This window comes from Carassius auratus, chromosome 18 (genome assembly GCF_003368295.1).
Source record: "Carassius auratus strain Wakin chromosome 18, ASM336829v1, whole genome shotgun sequence".
NCBI classification, from domain to species: Eukaryota; Metazoa; Chordata; class Actinopteri; order Cypriniformes; family Cyprinidae; genus Carassius; species Carassius auratus.
The window spans coordinates 15579652-15599718 of record NC_039260.1 but is presented as its reverse complement, the minus strand read 5'-3'; the positions used below and the strand labels follow the sequence as shown (position 1 = coordinate 15599718).

General features: G+C 40.3%; 1 protein-coding gene across 5 annotated transcripts in view; it reads left to right on the top strand.

Annotated features, from left to right (window-relative positions):
• The window catches only part of def8 (differentially expressed in FDCP 8 homolog), a 110555-nt gene extending 91123 nt beyond the window's left edge, over positions 1 to 19432 (top strand). For 3 of the 5 annotated variants that reach the window (XM_026287788.1, XM_026287789.1, XM_026287785.1), the window contains 4 exons: positions 7438 to 7578; positions 10761 to 10870; positions 12576 to 12616; positions 18791 to 19432. In XM_026287788.1, coding sequence (XP_026143573.1) covers positions 7438 to 7578; positions 10761 to 10870; positions 12576 to 12616; positions 18791 to 18879 — 381 coding nt within the window. In that variant the 3' untranslated portion in view covers positions 18880 to 19432. The remainder of the gene's footprint in view (positions 1 to 7437; positions 7579 to 10760; positions 10871 to 12575; positions 12617 to 18790) is intronic. The other 2 variants (XM_026287787.1, XM_026287786.1) reach the window with 1 other exon arrangement.
• The last annotated feature ends 635 nt before the right edge of the window (positions 19433 to 20067 follow it).

The window sequence follows — 20067 nt, the reverse complement described above, 5'->3', positions numbered from 1 at the left end:
AGTCTCCTTGCTCCTCTCAGGAACCTGATGATCAGATCGTGCTTCCCAAGAGACTTACCCTCAACAGGGTCATGGTGAGCAGAAATGGCGGCCACATAGACCTTGAGGGTGGAAGGAGACCGTCTTCGTTTCAACCCCTCCTGAAGAAAGGAAAGTACTGACCTGATCGAGCTTTTCAAGGTGTCCTCACGCCGTGAAGAACACAAAGTGATGAAGAGGTTCCACTTCAAAGCATAGGCTCTAGCTAAAGTGATGGTAACTACCACCTGCGGTGGCAAGGTACCTAAACCATCCATGACCCATCCAGAACCCACAGATGTAGGTTCCAAAGTACAGGACGTAGGTGCCATTCCCCGGGGCGGGACTGCTGCTGTGAGAGCTCGCTGGCTGCACGATTGAGCCTGCCCGGTATGTGAATGGCACAAAGCGACCTCAGATGCTTCTGACTCCACAAGGTGAAGGTTCGTAGGCAGGCCGGAGTGACTGTCACTCGGAGCATGCCCAGTTGCCATGCCCATCTTGGGAATCGGTCGTAAAGCCAGTTCTGAAGCGGTCTCATAAAGAGTATCCCGAGCGATATGACTGCCGCCGCGGATGCGATATGCCCCAGGAGCCTCTGAAACAGTTTCAGTGGAACCGCTCTCTTGCCCTCGAATTGTTACAGGCAATTCAGCAGTGACTGCGTGCTCTCATTTGTAAGCCGCGCGAACATGGCGACTGAGTCTATTTCCATACAGAGAAAAGAGATCCTCTGCTCAGGGGAGAGTTTGCTCTTTTCCCAGTTGACCTGAAGGCCCAGCCAGGCGAGGTGTCTAAGCACCAGATCCCTGTGCTGGCACAACCATGTTCATGAGTGAGCTAGAATCAGACAGTCGTCGAGATAGTTGAGGATACGGACACCTCGTTCCCTGAGAGGAGCCAGGGCTCTCTCCGTGACTTTCGTAAAGATGAGGGGAGACAGGGCCAACCCAAATGGGAGAACCTTGTACTAAAATGCCTGCCCCTCAAAAGCAAACCAAAGAAACGGTCTGTGTTGAGGAAGAATGGAGACATGAAAGTATGCGTCCTTCAGGTCGATTGCTGCAAACCAATCCATTGGACTTCTACCAATTCTGTACCTGCAAGCCTTGATTTAGGCCCTTCACAAGCTCAGATACATCATCAGTTACATCCTGCCCCAGGATGGGCATCATGATCCTTGACTATCTCGACGAATGTCTTATCATGGCCCAGTCACTAGGGTTGGGTACCGAAACCCGCACTGAAACAAATCAGAACACAGATTTCGGTGCCTCTTAAATGCCTGAGTGATCGATTTAAATATTTGTCCTGGTTCTCCGAAATGTAGCCTACACAAGAAGCAAGGGCGTTTCTAAGATTTTTAAGCGGGGCTATGGCATTAGCCATAAACTGTATACAAATTTGCGATCGCCTCAGTCAGTCAACTTAAATTTCATGAAAACAGCGGTAGACCGATCTTCTCCCCGTCTTTCAGCATGCTCTTCAGTCCGCAGACCGCGTGGAGCAGCGCGAGCAGACTCAAACAGAAACAGAGGACACAAGGTGTCATCTACTGTAAAGTTTCCACTGCGTTCACCGCTCATTACACTGCAGATGTTTCCTCCAATGAAATTCTAGCCCTTAACACATACAGTATGAATGCATACTTTAATTACACTTATTTAAATATACTTAATTTTAATTATATGTTCTTTATACATACACTACTGTTCAAAAGTCTTAGGCCAGTATTAGGCCAGTTATTTATATCTTTATTTATATCTTTTGCTGTAGTGTGTCAGTAGAAGATATCAGTTTACATTTCCAAACATTCATTTTGCCATTAATTTTAATAATCTTCTAGTGAGATTTTTGAATGCACAAGCAGTCTGACAACAGCCAGTGCTCCACACTGTGACTGAAGCCAACCAGGGTGGCACAGAGGACCACCACAGCTGAGTAGATGAGACCGAAGCCCACCAGGGCAGCGCAGAGGACTACCACAGCCAAGCAGATGAGACAGAAGCCCCCCAGGAAAGAGCAGAGAACCACCACAGTCGTGCGGATGAGCCAAATACCCACCAGGGTGGAGCAGAGGATTGCCACAGTGTGATCGATGGCATAGGAGAGCAAGTCTGGTCAGGTAAGGCTGAAATAGAGAACATGAACAGGTTAAGGGTGGCCTCTGTGCCCATGGTGAGATGGTAGATGGTCTCCATGGCCATGACACGATAGGACGAGTGCTCAGGAAGTTTGGCTGAGACATGACGATGCTCTGGAAGTTCAGCTGAGATGTGACGAGGCTCTGGAAATTCAGCTGAGAAGTGAAGAGACTCTGGTAGATCTGTGGTGATTTGACTGGGTTCAGGAAGATTAACTGTGGCTTTACTTCGTTCAGGAAGATCAACTGTGGCTTGACTTCGTTCAGGAAGATCATTGCTGACTTGACTTTGCCCATGAAGATCATTGGTGACTTGACTTTGCCCATGAAGATCATCAGTGACTTGACCTTGCTCAAGAAGATCAGAGTGACTTGACTTGACTCATGAGGTCAGTGGGGACCTGACTCGACTATGGAGGTTCAAAAGGGTCCTGACTCGACTCTGGAGGGTCAACGGGGACCTGACTCGACTCTTGATGGTCACCTGTGGCTGCCATCTGGTGCAGTGGCAATGTGCCGGCAGCCTTCTTGTGCAGTAGCGCTGGGCCGGCGGCCATCCTGTGCTGTGACTCTGGGTTGGCAACCCTCTTGTGCCAGGGCACTGGACTGGTGGCCATCCTGTCTGGAGACACAGGTCTAGAGTCGGCCATCGTGTCTGGAGAGACAGGTGTGGCTGGGGTATCCCACTGAGACCGATGGTGTAGGTACCTGGTGAACCCCCAAAAGTCCAGGATCTCCAGCCCATTCATCTCCCACTCAGGCACAGGGTCATCCAGGCAGGCGTTAAAGTCTTTATGTGCCTCATCATTGTACCCCAGTCCTACTGCCATAGTCCAAAATATTTGCACCAAACAAACCACCTCACTCCTCTCTTGACGGAGGGTGATTAGGTTTAGGAACCTCCCCATCCGCTCCTCCATACTGGCTGGGGAATGGATACGAAATCCCTCACTTCTTGATCTGGGCATGATGGAGTCCTTCTGTTACAAATGTTAAGTCAAGTCAAGTCACCTTTATTTATATAGCTCTTTAAATAAAATACATTGCGTCAAAGCAACTGAACAACATTCATTAGGAAAACAGTGTGTCAATAATGCAAAATGATAGTTAAAGGCAGTTCATCATTGAATTCAGTGATGTCATCTCTGTTCAGTTTAAATAGTGTCTGTGCATTTATTTGCAATCAAGTCAACTCCATCACCTTGGGAGAAACCAGGCTCAGTTGGGGGGCCAGTTCTCCTCTGACCAGTTGAAACCAGTAGTTCAATTCCAGGCTGCAGCAAAGTCAGATTGTGCAGAAGAATCATCTGTTTCCTGTGGTCTTGTCCTGGTGGTCCTCTGAGACAAGTTCTTAACAGGGGATCTGTCCTGGTCTCCGCTGTCTTTCAGGGCTGTAGAGGTCCTTTCTAGGTGCCAATCCACCATCTGGTCTGGATACGTACTGGATCCGGGTGACTGCAGTGACCCTCTGATCTGGATACAGACTGGATCTGGTGGCTACGGTGACCTCAGAATAAGAGAGAAACAGACTAATATTAGCATAGATGCCATTCTTCTAATGATGTAGCAAGTACATTGGGTGTTATGGGAAGTGTTCCCGGTTCCGGTTTACCTAATTAATGCAGCCTAAAAATCCTTTAACGGATTTGGATATTAAAAGCATTTTAGTATGTTATGTGTAAGCCAGGTTAAAGAGATGGGTCTTTAATCTAGATTTAAACTGCAAGAGTGTGTCTGCCTCCCGAACAATGTCAGGTAGGTTATTCCAGAGTTTAGGCGCCAAATAGGAAAAGGATCTGCCGTCCGCAGTTGATTTTGATATTCAAGGTATTATCAATTTGCCTGAGTTTTGAGAACGTAGCAGACGTAGAGGATTATTATTTAAAAGGAGCTCATTCAAATACTGAGGTGTTAAACCATACAGGGCTATAAGTAATAAGAAATATTTTAAAATCTATACGATGTTTGATAGGGAGCCAGTGCAGTGTTGAGAGGACTGGGCTAATATGGTCATACTTCCTGGTTCTAGTAAGAACTCTTGCTGCTGCATTTTGGACTAGCTGGAGTTTGTTTACTAAGCGTGCAGAACAACTACCCAATAAAGCATTACAATAATCTGACCTTGAGGTCATGAATGCATGGATTAACATTTCTGCATTTGACATTGAGAGCATAGGCCGTAATTTAGATATATTTTTGAGATGGAAAAATGCAGTTTTACAAATGCTACAAACATAGCTTTCTAAGGAAAGATTGCAATCAAATAGCACACCTAGGTTCCTAACAGATGATGAAGAATTGACAGAGCAACTATCAAGTCTTAGACAGTGTTCTAGGTTATTAGATGCAGAGTTTTTAGGTCCTATAATTAACACCTCTATTTTTTTTCCAGAATTTAGCAGTAAGAAATTACTCGTCATCCAGTTTTTTATATTGACTATGCATTCCATTAGTTTTTCAAATTGGTGTGTTTCACCAGGCTGCAAAGAAATATAGAGATGAGTATCATCAGCATAACAGTGAAAGCTAACACCATGTTTCCTGATGATATCTCCCAAGGGTAACATATAAACCGTGAAGAGTAGTGGCCATAGTACTGAGCCTTGAGGTACTCCATACTGCACTTGTGATCAATATGATCTTCATTCACTGCTACGAACTGATGGCGGTCATATAAGTACGATTTAAACCATGCTAATGCACTTACATTAATGCCAACAAAGTGTTCAAGTCTATGCAAAAGAATGTTGTGGTCAATTGTGTCAAATGCAGCACTAAGATCCAATAAAACTAATAGAGAGATACAACCAAGATCAGATGATAAGAGCAGATAATTTGTAACTATAAGGAGAGCAGTCTCAGTACTATGATACGGTCTAAAACCTGACTGAAAATCCTCACATATACCATGTTTCTCTAAGAAGGAATATAATTGTGAGGATACCACCTTTTCTAGTATCTTGGACAGAAAAGGGAGATTCGAGATTGGTCTATAATTAACTAGTTCTTTGGGGTCAAGTTGTGGTTTTTTGATGAGAGGCTTAATAACAGCCAGTTAGAAGGTTTTGGGGACATATCCTAATGACAATGAGGAATTAATAATAGTCAGAAGAGGATCTATGACTTCTGGAAGCACCTCTTTTAGGAGCTTAGATGGTATAGGGTCTAACATACATGTTGTTGATTTATATCATTTAAAAAGTTTATACAATTCTTCCTCCTATAGTAGAGAATGAGTGGAACTGTTCCTCAGGGGGTCTATAGTGAACTGTCTGATGCGATACTGTAGCTGACGGCTGAATGATTGCAATTTTATCTCTAATTGTATAGATTTTAGAAGTAAAGTAGTTCATGATGTCATTACTGCTGTGATTTTGGGAAATGTCAACACTTGTTGAGGCTTTATTTAGCCACTGTATTGAATAAATACCTGGGGTTATGTTTGTTTTCTTCTAAAATAGAAGAAAAGTAAACTTAACTATCAGTTTTTAATGCTTTTCTGTAGGATAGGTTACTTTCCCACCAAGCAATACGAAATACCTCTAGCTTGTTTTCCTCCAGCTGCGCTCCATTTTACGGGCTGATCTCTTTAGGGTGCGAGTATTCTCATCATACCATGGTGTCATACTGGTTTCCTTAACCTTCCTTAAGCGTAAAGGAGCAACTATATTTAAATTGCTAGAAAAGAGAGAGTCTGTCGTTTCTGTTACATCATCATTACATCAAGTTGTTATGAGGTTTTGGATATGCTAAGGAATTTGGATACATCAGGAAGATAACTTAAAAAGCAGTATTTTGTGGTAGAAGTGATGGTTCTTCCATACTTGTAACAAGAAGTAAAATTTAAAATTTTGGCTATATGAAGTTTTCACAAAACTAAATAATGATCTGAGATATCATCACTTGGCTGCATTATTTCAATACTATCAACATCAATTCCATGTGACAGTATTAAATCTAGAGTATGATTTCGACAATGAGTAGGTTCTGAAACGTGTTGTCTAACCCCAATAGAGTTCAGAATGTCTATAAATGCTGATCCCAATAAATCTTTTTCATTATCAACATGGATATTAAAATCACCAACTATTTAAACTTTATCTGCAGCCAAAACTAACTCGGATATAAAATCACAAAAACTCTTTAATAAAGTCTGTATGGTGCACTGGTGGCCTGTATACAGTAGCCAGTACAAACATAACAGGGAACTTATCATTAACATTTGTTACTCTGGATAATGTTATATGAAGCACCATTACTACAAACGAGTTATACTTGAAGCCTGCCCTCTGAGAAATCCTGAAAATGTTGTTATTAATTGAAGCAACACCTCCCTCTTTGCCTTTTAGACGCGGCTCATATTTATAACAGTAATCTTGGGGGGTGGACTCATTTAAAATAATGTAATCATCAGGTTTTAGCCAGGTTTCTGTCAAACAGAGCACATCTAGATTATGATCAGTGATCATATTATATTAAATTGTTCATCTTAACTTGGTTTGGAAGTTTTTTGTATTTTCTAGTTCGGGAACAGACAGAGTCTCTATAGTGTGATATCTAGGTGAAAGAGTCTCTATGAATGCACACACAAAACGAGAGATCCAGTTGCAGTGTTTAATGGGGAATCCAAAAATCTAATCCAAAAACAGGCAAGAGGTCAGTAACAACAAAAGCAGTCCAAAAACAAGAAACATGAAAAACCCTAGGGAACACGAGAAGCAGGGTGACATGAAACAAGGACTCCATGAAACAGATAGAAACTGTATTAGATTATATGGACAGGTGAAAAGGATGAAAATGGGGACAGCTGAGTGCAATTAACGGGTGTGCAATTAACAGTGATGAATGGGACAAAGGCTATGTGGGAAATATAGTGCCTGCAGTGGGGTGACTATTGGGAAGTGAGACCACTAGTGGACATCCAGGAAAACACAGACCAGACACTGTGACAACCTGTCACCTATTTATACCCATATGCACAGAGAGTGGCTCAGCATTCAAAATCCACTAGGCAAATTACTATTTTCTCTTAATCAGAGAGAATCTGGGCTCCCAAGACTCCTGTATTGTCACAACATAAGGTCTCCATTCTCTCCATCGAGGAATGAGGGTTACGTACATAACCAAGACATTTCTTTGTCTGTGTTGTATCTGTGATCTTGTGTACTGTATAAACTATTTGAATTTTTGAACTCTAAATATATTATCATTTAGGAAGGATCAGGTTAAAGATGGTGGATTTTAAAATAACAGATGGTTTAATTGTAATGTCACAGCTTCAAGATCGTCAGCACTTTGTGGAGAATGATGACATGTACAGCCTACAGGATCTGATTGACTTATCCAGCGGGCGTCTCAGCTGTTCCCTTACTGAAATTCACACAACTTTTGCCAAACATATTAAACTGGACTGTGAGGTAAGTTTGTAGGTATAGGACATACGTGTGTGTGTTTCTATATATATATATATATATATATATATATATATATATATATATATATATATATATATATATATATATATATATATTAGGGCTGTCAAATGATTAAAATTTTTAATCAAATTAATCAGAATTTTCAGTGGATTAATCATGATTAATCACTATTTGCAACTACACCTGAATCCTAACCATTTTTTTCTGAAATGCATACCAAAAGATAAATAACAGGACACAGATACATAATTTTTATGTATTGATTCATCAATATGTGGTTCTTTTTTTCTGAATTTCAAAAGTTTATTTACTTAGATCAAATTTACCTGAGCACTATATCAAACCATGCCATTTAACTACAGATAGTGTAAGAGTTTTAGGTGAACCAGTGGTTAAATATAGCCACATATCTATGAAATTATGCATAGAGAAACTCGAAAGAATGAACTCAGAAACACAAACATGCGCCACAATCACATAAGCAGCACTCTGGGCACTCTTGTTTTTGGGAGGTGTTCATTTGCTCTGCCACAATACTTTAGGATAGGTATTTTCAAGTTCTGAAAGGCTTCAAGTGCCAGTAAAACCAAGTAAAAATGCATATGCTTTTCAAAACAGCTGTAATTTTCGCTGCATTGCATGTAGGCGTTTTGCGCATGCGCAGTGTGAAACACAGGACGCTATAACACAGTGATCCTCAAATCTGGCTCGCGAGATCCACTTTCCTGCGAAGTTTAGCTCTAACCCTAATCAAACACGCATGAGTTTGCTAATCAGTGTCTTTAGGATCATTAGTAAATCACAGGCAGGTGTGTTTAATTGGAGTCTGCGCTAAACTCTGCATGAAACTTGCGAGCCAGATTTGAGGATCACTGCTATAACAGGAAGAAGAAGCTCCAGCGTATCAACTACCAAAGTCGTCTCTGTTTATCGAGCTTGGCATGAATGTATTTGAGAGTAAATGGGGTAAAACCTTAAGCTTCTTCGGTGTTTTCGTCGCGGCGCTCGCCGCTGTTTTTTACTATCTTGAGAATTCAGAGATCGACGAGACTTTCCTAACCTGAATAATTTGTCACACTGCGCATGCGTGAAATGCGTTAAAAAATTTGACGTAATTAACGACAACCAACTAATTAACGCCGTTAACGCGCTATTTTTGACAGCCCTAATATATATATATATATATATATATATATATATATATATATATATATATATATATATATATATATATATATATTAGTCCTAAAATATTTCTGTGACGAGTGGGGTGGGGCCGAGAGACGTGGGAACTGGAGCAAGGCCAGTGGCCTGATTGGGAAATGAGTGACCCCTGCTCTCGAGTCCCACGGAGGAGATGGAGGGATATAAAACTGGAGCGACGACAGTGACGGATGAGAGAGGACCAGGCCTGGGCTTTAGTTTGTGTTTTGATTTTGTCTGTGTGTGGCAGCCGGCTGTGAGGGGCTGCTGCGCTGTTTTGTCCACTGTAACGATAAAACATTCCTAATCATCTGGAAGAAGGAGGCAGAAACTGGCGGACAATCAAATAAAGACTTTAATAACAAAATAAACACAAAACAGCGCATCAGCCCCTCACGGCCGACTGCCGCTCACAAACAAGATCAAAACACAAACTAAAGCCCAGGCCTGGTCCTCTGTCGTCTGTCACTGTCGTCGCTCCGGTTTTATATCCCTTCATCTCCTCCGTGGGACTCGAGACCGATGGGTCGAGCAGGTGTCGCTCATTTCCCAATCACGCCACCAGCCTCGCTCCTGTTCCCATGTCTCTCGGCCCCGCCCTACTCGTCACAATTTCAGAACTAGAAATTGATCCTTTTCATTGGTTGTGTTGTATAAAACGGTCATACTTTATTTTAAGAACCAATTCTCACTATTAACAAACCATTAACTATGACTTTTACCTCAATAAACTCCTAATTTGCTGTTTATTAATAGTTAGCAAGGTAGTTGTTAAAGGGTACATAACATACACAGTTTCACCTAATCTCTTGTTAATCTTGAGTACCTATAGAGTAGTACTGCATCCTTCATATATCCAAAAAGTATTTCGTTTTATCATATTTATAAAAGAAAAATACAGCTTTCCAATTCTTTCCAGAAAAAGCCGAGCTCCCGGAGGTGAGTGGAGCTATAATACTGATGTTTTGTGTTGTTTCCATTAACATATGTTCACTTATGTGCTGATTTCCAACAAAATACAGAAATCTGATGCAGTTGTACTTACATGAATGGGATCTTTTATCACAGGGACGGCTCCATGTTTTAATAGCAAACGATGTGCAAATCCATCGTCGACCTGGGCCTTGTTTATAAAACATTCATCACTCAAATGACCAGAACACACAAATGCACTTGATACACTCCGTTGCTGCCACGGAAAAACAAAATGCATCCACTGTTCATGTAACGCTGGGTTCTTGGGGAAGCTGAACACGGTAAACTTTTCCTCGCATCCAAAAATGCACTTATTTGGAGGCATTCTCGAACAAATCCTATGCAGCACTGCCGACGATTTTGAAGCATGTTGAAATGCGCGGACTCGCTCTACTCTGGCCAATGTGTGTGCACGGGCACGCTTTTCTGGGAGTAATGCTCATATAAGGACTTCCGTTCTCGTCTATGTCATTAGATCCACGATCGAAAAAAAAAAACAGCCGAAACTTGTACCATGTTTGGCACAGAAATTCTCAGTCATTCTTCAAAAATCTTTTGCAAAACTTCGGCCATGTTTTGCATGAGAATCCATCTCTTTAAGACTGTGAACAACTCTGAATACACAAAACACCATTGTACCCCCCTCCCCCCTTTAAGTTTAGGTATTGAGTAGAATTAGGGTTGTAGAATATGATCATGCAGAATATCCACTTTATAGGTACTAATAAACAGCCAATATGTTATTAATAGGCATGCTAATAAGAACCTAGTTAATAATGAGAATTGGTCCCTATACTAAAGTGTTACCTGTAAAACAAACCACTCCAGCAATTTCAGCTCAGCTCTGAATTATGTCTAATGTAATCATGGTATGACCCCTTGAAAGTAAGTAGCCTCTAAGGTTAAATTAGTTTAGATATGTGTGAGTGTGCTACTATTCTAACATCTTTTTTTAGTCTCAAATCTCCCTGTCTTTGTTCCATCAGAAATGCCAGGCCAAAGGCTTCATGTGTGAATTGTGTAAAGAGGGTGACATTCTCTTCCCATTCGACAACCACACCTCCGTCTGTAATGACTGTTTTGCTGTTTTCCACAGGTTTGTTTCTGAACACATCAAATACAGTACATTGCCATTTACCATTAAAGTGACATGACGTGACATTCAGCCAAGTATGGTGACCCATACTCAGAATCCGTGCTCTGCATTTAACCCATCCAAAGTGCACACACACAGAGCAGTGAACACACACACACACTTTGAACACACACCCGGAGCAGTGGGCAGCCATTCATGCTGCGGCGCCCGGGGAGCAGTTGGGGGTTCAATGCCTTGCTCAAGGGCACCTAAGTCATGGTATTGAAGGTGGAGAGAGAACTGTGCATGCACTCCCCCCACCCACAATTCCTGTCAGCCCGAGACTCGAACTCATAACCCTTCGATTGGGATTCCAACTCTCTAACCATTAGGCCACGACTTAGCTACAGTATATGCATTGCTATGGGGCCTTGGAAAGGAAAGGTTTGGTTCATTAAATTTTGTTGTGACCATAACATGTGGCAATGTGATAATATATCTTGGCCACAAAATATAATTTTAATAAAATAATTTTGTCAAAATAAGCATAATAATCCTTACCATATACAGTATGAGAAAAACAGATCTGTATTAATAGAGCATTGTGTAATAAACAGAAAGAATCTGATTGATGAAACAATACGTTATTTTAAAATAGATGTGACATAAAAATATGGCATAAATGACACATAAATATGTCATAAATTAAAGGAATCTAAAGCAAATACTTTAAGACAGCGGTTCTCAATTCCAGAACTCACTACCCCCTGCTCTGCACATGTTGTATTTTTCTCTTATGGCTTCAGATGTTTGTTCTATTCTAACGTAAGTGCCCTGCAAAGTGGACATCACAGGATATCCCAAAAAGGTTTATGATGTCAATGTCTGAGGATATTGTGCAGCACAAATCTGTGATTATACATTCCAAAGTGTAGTTCAAGAGATTTCCCCTGCTCAGGGAGTAGGGAGCAATGAGCACTGTGTAGGGACCATGTCAGTCGGAACACAATTCATCCACGGAGCTCACTTCTAATGAGCTGATTATCTGAATCAGATGTATTAACATAGCAGGGACTCACGAGGACTGGAATTGAGAACCACTGCTTCAAAGGATTCTTTAAAGGATATTTCACCCAAAATTTTAAATTAATATCATTATTAACAATATATAAGATTTTGACTCCACAAAAGCATAAAAATACTATGATATTACTATGATAACTTAACATACTTATTTATCTGAAAAAAAAAAAAAAGCTACCGTCATTAATTCTCCTTTGAAAATGTGCGTTCCCGGCCAGAATGTTGGTCTTATTTTTGGATTATAAAACCTGCTCACTGCCAGTTTACCCAATTATATTCCAGCACCTCGATTTGCCAGTTGGCAGAAAACACAGTGTATTTCATTTTATGTATCAAGTGTGCTCGTTACTTTATGTGCCGTTAATTTGGCAACCTGCTTGTGCGTCAAATTTGAGGAGGAGGGGCCTGTGTAAAAAAAAAAAACCCTCCAATATTTTTAATTTGGACTGCAATACCTAGGTCAACCACACTAAAGTATCACAGAATGGTGACATGTGCCAAGTGTTCTGTGGATATACTGTATGATAGGGTTTGGTGAAAAACAATCAGAAATGTAACATTATTTAATGAATATCCTGACCTTGACCATTGGTCTCTGTGGACACGGGACATTATTTTAATATATGTATATATCCTTTTGTAGTCTGAAAAAAGAAGAGCATATAACATTAAAACAACACAAGGGTGAGTAAATGACTTAATTTAATTTTTTGGGTGAATTATCCCTATAGGGGTAGCACAAGGAGTCTCATTATACATACATAATATGTGTGACTGTAAATAAATCTTTATAAGAGGACAGCAGATACCTTCATATGTCTGTACCTTTTAATAGCAAATTACCTCAAGGTAGATATACAGTAAATGTATTTGACTTTTCCAACCTGCTCTCTTCACAGTTGCTTTGCCATGACAGAAGTTGACCTTAAAGAGAAAAGTCTGGGTCATATAAAAAAAAAAAAAAAAAAAAAACTTTTTCATAACAGCATGAAACTTGGTACGCTAGTATAGTTTGTGGCCCTGAACATATCCAGAAATCATAAAAACACCTTGTGGTTGCCATTTTACTTTCTGTCATAATTAAAATATGTATTTTGTGTCATAAAAGACAGAAAACACAACACAGAAAAGGTGATGTCTACTTCTATGTTTTTATGGTAAATGATTACAATGATTCCACATGCAACTACATAAACTGATCAGGTGAACAGTTAATGGTGAAATCAGCAATGTGAGAATAAAATCACAGTATCTGAGTATTTTATTTGATTTGATTTATATGACAATAAAAGTTAAAACAAGTACAATCAAGCCCAAAAGACCCCTTCATACACATTTTTCTTTTTTAAATGTCGAGGATATACACAATAAAGCCACAGGCTTATTTCCATTGTGGTCCTCTATATTAAAAAAAATGGACGAGCAGTTCATAATGGGAATGAAATCAAAACAACACACATCAACATATCACCTAAAAAACTTATAGAAGCATAGTTAAGAAAGCCATTTCTTAACTTCTCTTCTAAAAGGTCCCTCTTCTTGAACTTGTTTTAAGCAATCAGACAGTTCATTCCAAGCAACAGCGCTAGAATACAAAAAAATATTATTTCCAATTAAACTTAAAATATTATTTATCCTTGCCCTTGTAGAAAACCATGAACATCTCTTACGAAAACATAGTAGTCATACAAGTATTTGGAACATTTCTCTGTAATATTTTGTACACCATCATCAACTTAAGAAAAATTACCCTTTTAGCCACTTTTAAAAACCCTATTTAACTAAAATGATTATTATTCAACTGCATTTGTGGATGAAGCCTCAGAATAATTATACACAACTTGTTCTGAGCAGTCTGAAATTTACTTTTGATTTTCTTCTTATCACAGTATCACAGCATTTCAAATGGTCTATATTGTGGCATAAAGAAAAGTTTGTGCACATGTCTTACATGTTGTTTAATTATTATTTTATATTTATTTATTATTATTGTTCTTTTTTTAATACTCTGTTCAGCACTTTGGTCAGCTACGCTGTGTTTAAATGTGCTATATAAATAAAATTTACTTACTTACACGTGTGCTTTTGTGGCCCCAACTTAACTTCTGGTAAACTTCCAAATAGAATCAATCAATAATAATAAAAAAAATAAAATAAAAACTTTTTAATATATTATTTTATCATTAAAACAATAAAATATTGTTTTCAAGAGCACAATCACAAACAAAATAATTAAATCACGGTAGATGCAATTGATGCAGATTGAAATCTCAAGTATATTTCAAATTATTTTACAATCTCTTTCTAGGGCCATAGTAGTCTATTATGTTAGTGTGCGCAAGGGGTAAGTCAGAGCCCTAAACTCTGGTGGGGACACTCAGGTGAATGTCTTGATATTGATGCAAACCACAACTAGTAGCCAGTGCAGGGAGATAAAGAAAGGTGTGACGCGGGCCCTTATGGGCTCGGTGAAGTCCTGTCGTGCTGCTGTGTTCTTAATCTTTTGTAGAGGTTTGATTGTGTATGATAGCCTGGTAATACCAAACTCTGCAACTTTGCTTTGCTTCGTAGACAGAGTCTAGATGGGCATAATTGACAAGCGTTTACTGGGGTCGGGGTGCTTGTCTGAAGTTTAAAGTCATTGGTGTACCCTTAAGCCAATCACATAATGTTTGGTTATGACGCGTGTTATGTACCGGCTCAGCTGCCTCATACTTCCGCTGTAAACACAGGTATGTTGCTAAAACAAAACAATCAAGTGAGTTTTGTTGCCTCCTTAACCTGGTCCTGCATGAGAGCATCCAAGGGGGACACAATCACAATTATTGCCGAACTTTGGCCTCCCCAGTTACACGCTGATGATCGGTAACATGATCTGCATCACTCTTTTCCCAAAACCTGCCCTATCCCAACAGGTATTTGGGAAAAGTTTAATTTATCAACTGCAGAAGTACGAAGTCTGATGTAGTCAGGGTATGTGTATGATGGAAGTTTAGCCCAAAGAAAATTGTAATAGTCCAACCTAGAAATGACAAGGGCCTGGACAAGAAGTTGTGCAGCATGCTCTGTTTAGAAGGGTCTTTACAGTGTGGTCCTTGAAGGTCATCCGGTCATCAAATGATAATTTTTGTCTAACCTAGCTGGACATTGAAATCATACTGTACAGTTGGAGTGGCAGGAAAGATGAGAAGCTCAGTCTTTGCCAGGTTGAGCTGCAGGTGATGTTCCTTCATATCCATGCCAAGATGTTCTCCAGGCAGCCTGAGATCAATGCAGCTGCTGTTCAGTTGTCTAGTTGAAATGAAAGATAGAGCTGTGTGTCATCATAGCAATGGCAGGAGAAACCATGTACTTATGTGTGGCCCAGTGATGAAGTGTATATGGGGAATAGGAGGGGTCAAAAAACTGATTCCTGAAGAACCCCAGTGAGAAGCTGATGTTCTTTGGATACCTCTCCTCCCCAGGAAACCCTGAAAGACCTCCCTGTGAGATCAGATTTATACCAGTGGAGTGCAGATCCTGTGATGGCATACAGGAACGTCTGATGCGTTACAGTGTCAAAAGTTGCAAATAGATCCAGCAGAATGAAAACTGATTTGGAATCAGCTTTCAATATATGCAGGGCTATCGTGACTGACAGTCAGAGGTGGGAGTGGGCAATGTAACTGAAATTAGTCCAACATAAAAGCATGAAAAGTATTTAGGTAGAGCTGTTTCAATATACCTCAAACATCGAAGAAAACCCTGAAAAAGTATTAATCAATTTGCGTAAAATGGTTTCTATGCCACCAAATGGTATTCTTCAAACAGGCATCACCTTTATGGAACATGAACACATCACTGAAGGGATACTTCACCCCAAAATGAAAATTTTGTCATTAATCACTTACCCCCATGTAATTCCAAACCCCTAAAATCTTTGTTCTTTTTTTGGAACACAATTTAAGATATTTTGGATGAAAAACGGGAGGCTTGTGACTGTCCCATTGACTGTCAAGTAAATAACATTGTCAAGGTCCAGAAAAGTATGAAAAGCATCGTCAGAATAGTCAATCTGCCATCAGTAGTTCAACCGCAACGTTGTGAAGCGACGAGAATACTTTTTGTACCCAAAGAAAAGACTCTGTGTCTCTCCACTTCAGTGTAGCGCCATTTTGGAGAATATGAGTGTAATGATAAAAACTCCATAGTCGTCGGGAAGGAGGAGGCGGGAACCGGCGCACAATCAAAAAAAACACTTTAATTATTCAAAATAAACACAAAAACAGCGCAACAGCCCCTCACGGACGACTGGTGGGCATAAATAAAAACCAAAAACATAAACTAAAATCCCAGGCCTGGTCCTCTCTCGTCCTTCACTATAGTCACTCCAGTTTTATCAGTTTTATATCCTTCCATCTCCTACGTGGGACTCGATACCGGCGGTAGGGCGCAGGTGCAGCTCATCTCCAATCACTACACCTGGCCTCACTCCTCGTTCCCACGCCTCTCGGCCCCGCCCCACTCGCCACATACCCCCATCGCCCCTCGCAGGCCGGGGGGTACTCCCGAGATTGCGCTCTACCCCCCCCCCCCCTCTGGGGGGGACCGCTCACGGAGATCTGCGGGAACCAGGGGGTAAGACAGACGAGGCGAGAGAAAAGGAGATGGAAAGAGGAGCAACTGGGACGAGAGAGGGGAGAAAAAAAAAAATCCGGTTCCCAGACGCACTGCTGCTTGGCCCTCCACCAGCTGGGTGATCTCCTCCGCGGTGCCTGGCGGTGGCACTGGAAGGCCCTCGGCGGACGGTACGACACTCCTCAGCCGCCCGGTGGACGGCGATGGCTCCTCCGGTTTTGGGCAGCCAGCAGGAGACCCCTGTTCCCTGGCCCTCCGGATTCCTTCGTGGAGGCGGATAGTCCCTCTGCTCCCTCACGGATGGCAGCCGCCCCTCCATATCGTGGGCGGCCGGCAGCGAGCTCACCTGTCCCCGGCAACTTGCCCCAGCCCAACGCCTCGAGCGTCCATGGCGGCACACTCTTCGCCTGCTCGAGGGCACCACGGATTCACCACAGCGGCGATCTTCAGCAGAGTGTCCCTCCTTCTCCCGGGCTTCGGCACCACTGTAATGATAAAAACTCCATAGTCGTCGGGAAGAAGGAGGCGGGAACCGGCGCACAATCAAAAAAACAATTTAATTATTCAAAATAAACACAAAAACAGCGCACCAGCCCTTCACGAACGACTGGTGCGCATAAATAAAAACCAAAACATAAACTAAAATCCCAGGCCTGGTCCTCTCTCGTCCTTCACTATAGTCGCTCCAGTTTTATATCCTTCCATCTTCTACGTGGGACTCGATACCGGCGGTGGGGCACAGGTGCAGCTCATCTCCAATCACTACACCTGGCCTCACTCCTCGTTCCCACTCCTCTCGGCCCCGCCCCACTCGCCACAATGAGCTGAACTCAAACTGTGTCAGCCAACACTGCACTGATGCTCTGTTTTCTTTCAGATCAAAGCATAAATACACACAGAAAACGTATCCTTGTGGCGTGGCTGAAACAGAAGAGCATAAGCAGTTTGAGTTCAGCTCATATTGTCCAAAATGGTGCTACGGTGATGTGGGGAGACACAGAGAAGACAAAATGTTGAATGAAGTTATTTTTGTTTTCTTCATGTACAAAAAGTATTCTCGTCGTTTCATAAAGTTATGGTTGAACCACTGATGGCAGTTGGACTATTCTGATGTTGTCTTTTATAATTTTCTGGACCTTGACACTGTTATTTATTTGGCAGTATATGGGACAGTCTCAAGACAAACTAAGTTTTATGGGTTTGGAACGACATTGGGGTAAGTAATTAATGACAATTTTCATTTTGGGGTGGAGAATCCCTTTAAGTTAGATCCTTCCATTTTAACCAAAAAATCAAAACAACAAGAAAAAATATGAATAATTGAATCGCACAAACCTTGCACTTGTTTATAATATATATTATTAATCTGTGTGAGTGTGTGTGTGTGTGTGAGAGAGAGAGAGAGAGAGAGCTGCTGGTTAGCACGATTGCATTGCCCTCTGTGATTGATGTTAAAGCGTTGTTGAGAGAGAAGAAGAATGTATTGGAAACGTACTACTGCCTACCTGACTCTGTCTGAGAGGTAAGGAAAAATCCACTTGCTTGAGATGATTTACACACACACACACACACACACACACACACACACATATATATATATATATATATATATATATATATATATATATATATATATATATATATATATATGAAATATATTATTGTATTCTTGAAAACAGTATTTTATTGTTTTAAATGAATAAAATATTTAATTTTCAAAGGAAGAAAAACCATAATATGGACCACTGTAAATGCAGTGATACTGAAATACTCAGATACTGTGATTTTGTTCTCACATTTCTGATTTCACCATTCACATCAAAGCATAGGGGTAGACATCGTCTGTTGTGTGATATCATGTTTGGTAAAGGAGATATGACACAAAGTACATCATGTGGTTATGGCAGAAAGTAAAATGGTGGCCATAGCCACCATGAGGTGTTTTGCAATGGCTCCATTTCTGAAAATGTACAGGGCCACAAACTATACAAGGTTACCAGGTTTCATGCTTTTGTGAAAAAGTTGCACCTCAAATTTTGCACATATTACCTGGACTACTTGTGACAATGCTGAGAATTCAAGGATCTTGTAATGCAGCTGCTGAATGCACATAAAAAAATGCAGTAATGCAAAAAATCAAGCTTGTGTGACAAGAATTGCTTGCATCCAAGTACCTGTTCAGTCTTTCTAAGTTTAGCTTTTGTTTCTTCATTTGTTTCTTGTTATCGCTATCTATCTTAGGGATTGTTACTATGATAACTCGACCACATGTCCGCGCTGTGCAAGAATGCTGGAACGGCAACATGAGGAGTCCCAGAACCTGTAGATGAACCTGACAGATGGATGAATCGCAAATACTGTCAAAGATCTTCAGAGTCAGAACTTGTCTTATATTCAGTTTATTTGTTCTTGATGTTTTAACCATGCTTCTGTTAGCTTCTGAACTGACATTAATGAAGTGTGATCAGGATAGAAGGAAAACCTCACATTTTGAATATATAAATATAGAACTTCTGGTTACTGTTATATATCTTTAGTCCAAAGAGAAATCTTTGACAAACTTTAATAATGGCATGTTCCTCTTAAGAATGTGACCGTGAGATCAATTTAATTTCTTTCTATATGTAATCCTGGGTAGCATGCTTTTTAAGGGACCAGGAAAAAATACTACAAGGCTACACTATGTTCTGCTTTACATTTATAACCCCGTTATACACTGTGGTTTAATGCAGTAGATAATATGCTGATAAATGATTCTATGATAATTAATGATATAAAACAAATGCTGTGCAACTATTTCTGGTTTAAATTATTTCAAAATGGAATCTTCTGTAATGCAGTTACCTGGTGTAAAATTGTATCCTATTAAATGACATAATGCTATTTAATTTTCTCTGTAATAACTGTACAAGACAACATATAAAGTGTTATGAAGTCCAATATCAAGATATTTTCACACAAAGCATGAATTGAAATATATATATATATATATATATATATTAGGGGTGGGCATAGATTAATTTTCTTTAATCTAGATTAATCTAGATTAAAATGGCTCATTCAAATTCTACCGAAGGCATTCAGAATATGTGTGTTACCCAAATAAAATAGACAAACAGTAAGTCTTTGAGAAGTGGTTTATCAAGCTAGGTGGTACATTAGAAAAGGGCTCATCTCTTGTTTCCAAACTGCATCACAAAGTGCTTGAAAAAGCTGTTAACTAATTCCACATTGCACAAGGTGCTAACAACATTATGCCTGTTTCACACCAATGTTTAAGTTTTTTTCAAGTTTGTAGGTGTCAAGGTACAGAAACCAAATAATTAAATGTAAAATAGCACTGGATAGTCTTCAATGTAAAAATGAAATATACAATCAAGCCTACATTTATTCAGACACCTTCAAAATTTCTCACATTATTACAGTTTTTCTATATATATCAAAAATTATACCTGGTATCTGAATAATTTTTGGTTTGACTGTTAAAACTACAAAGTAATTCAGTCAAGAGCAGTGAC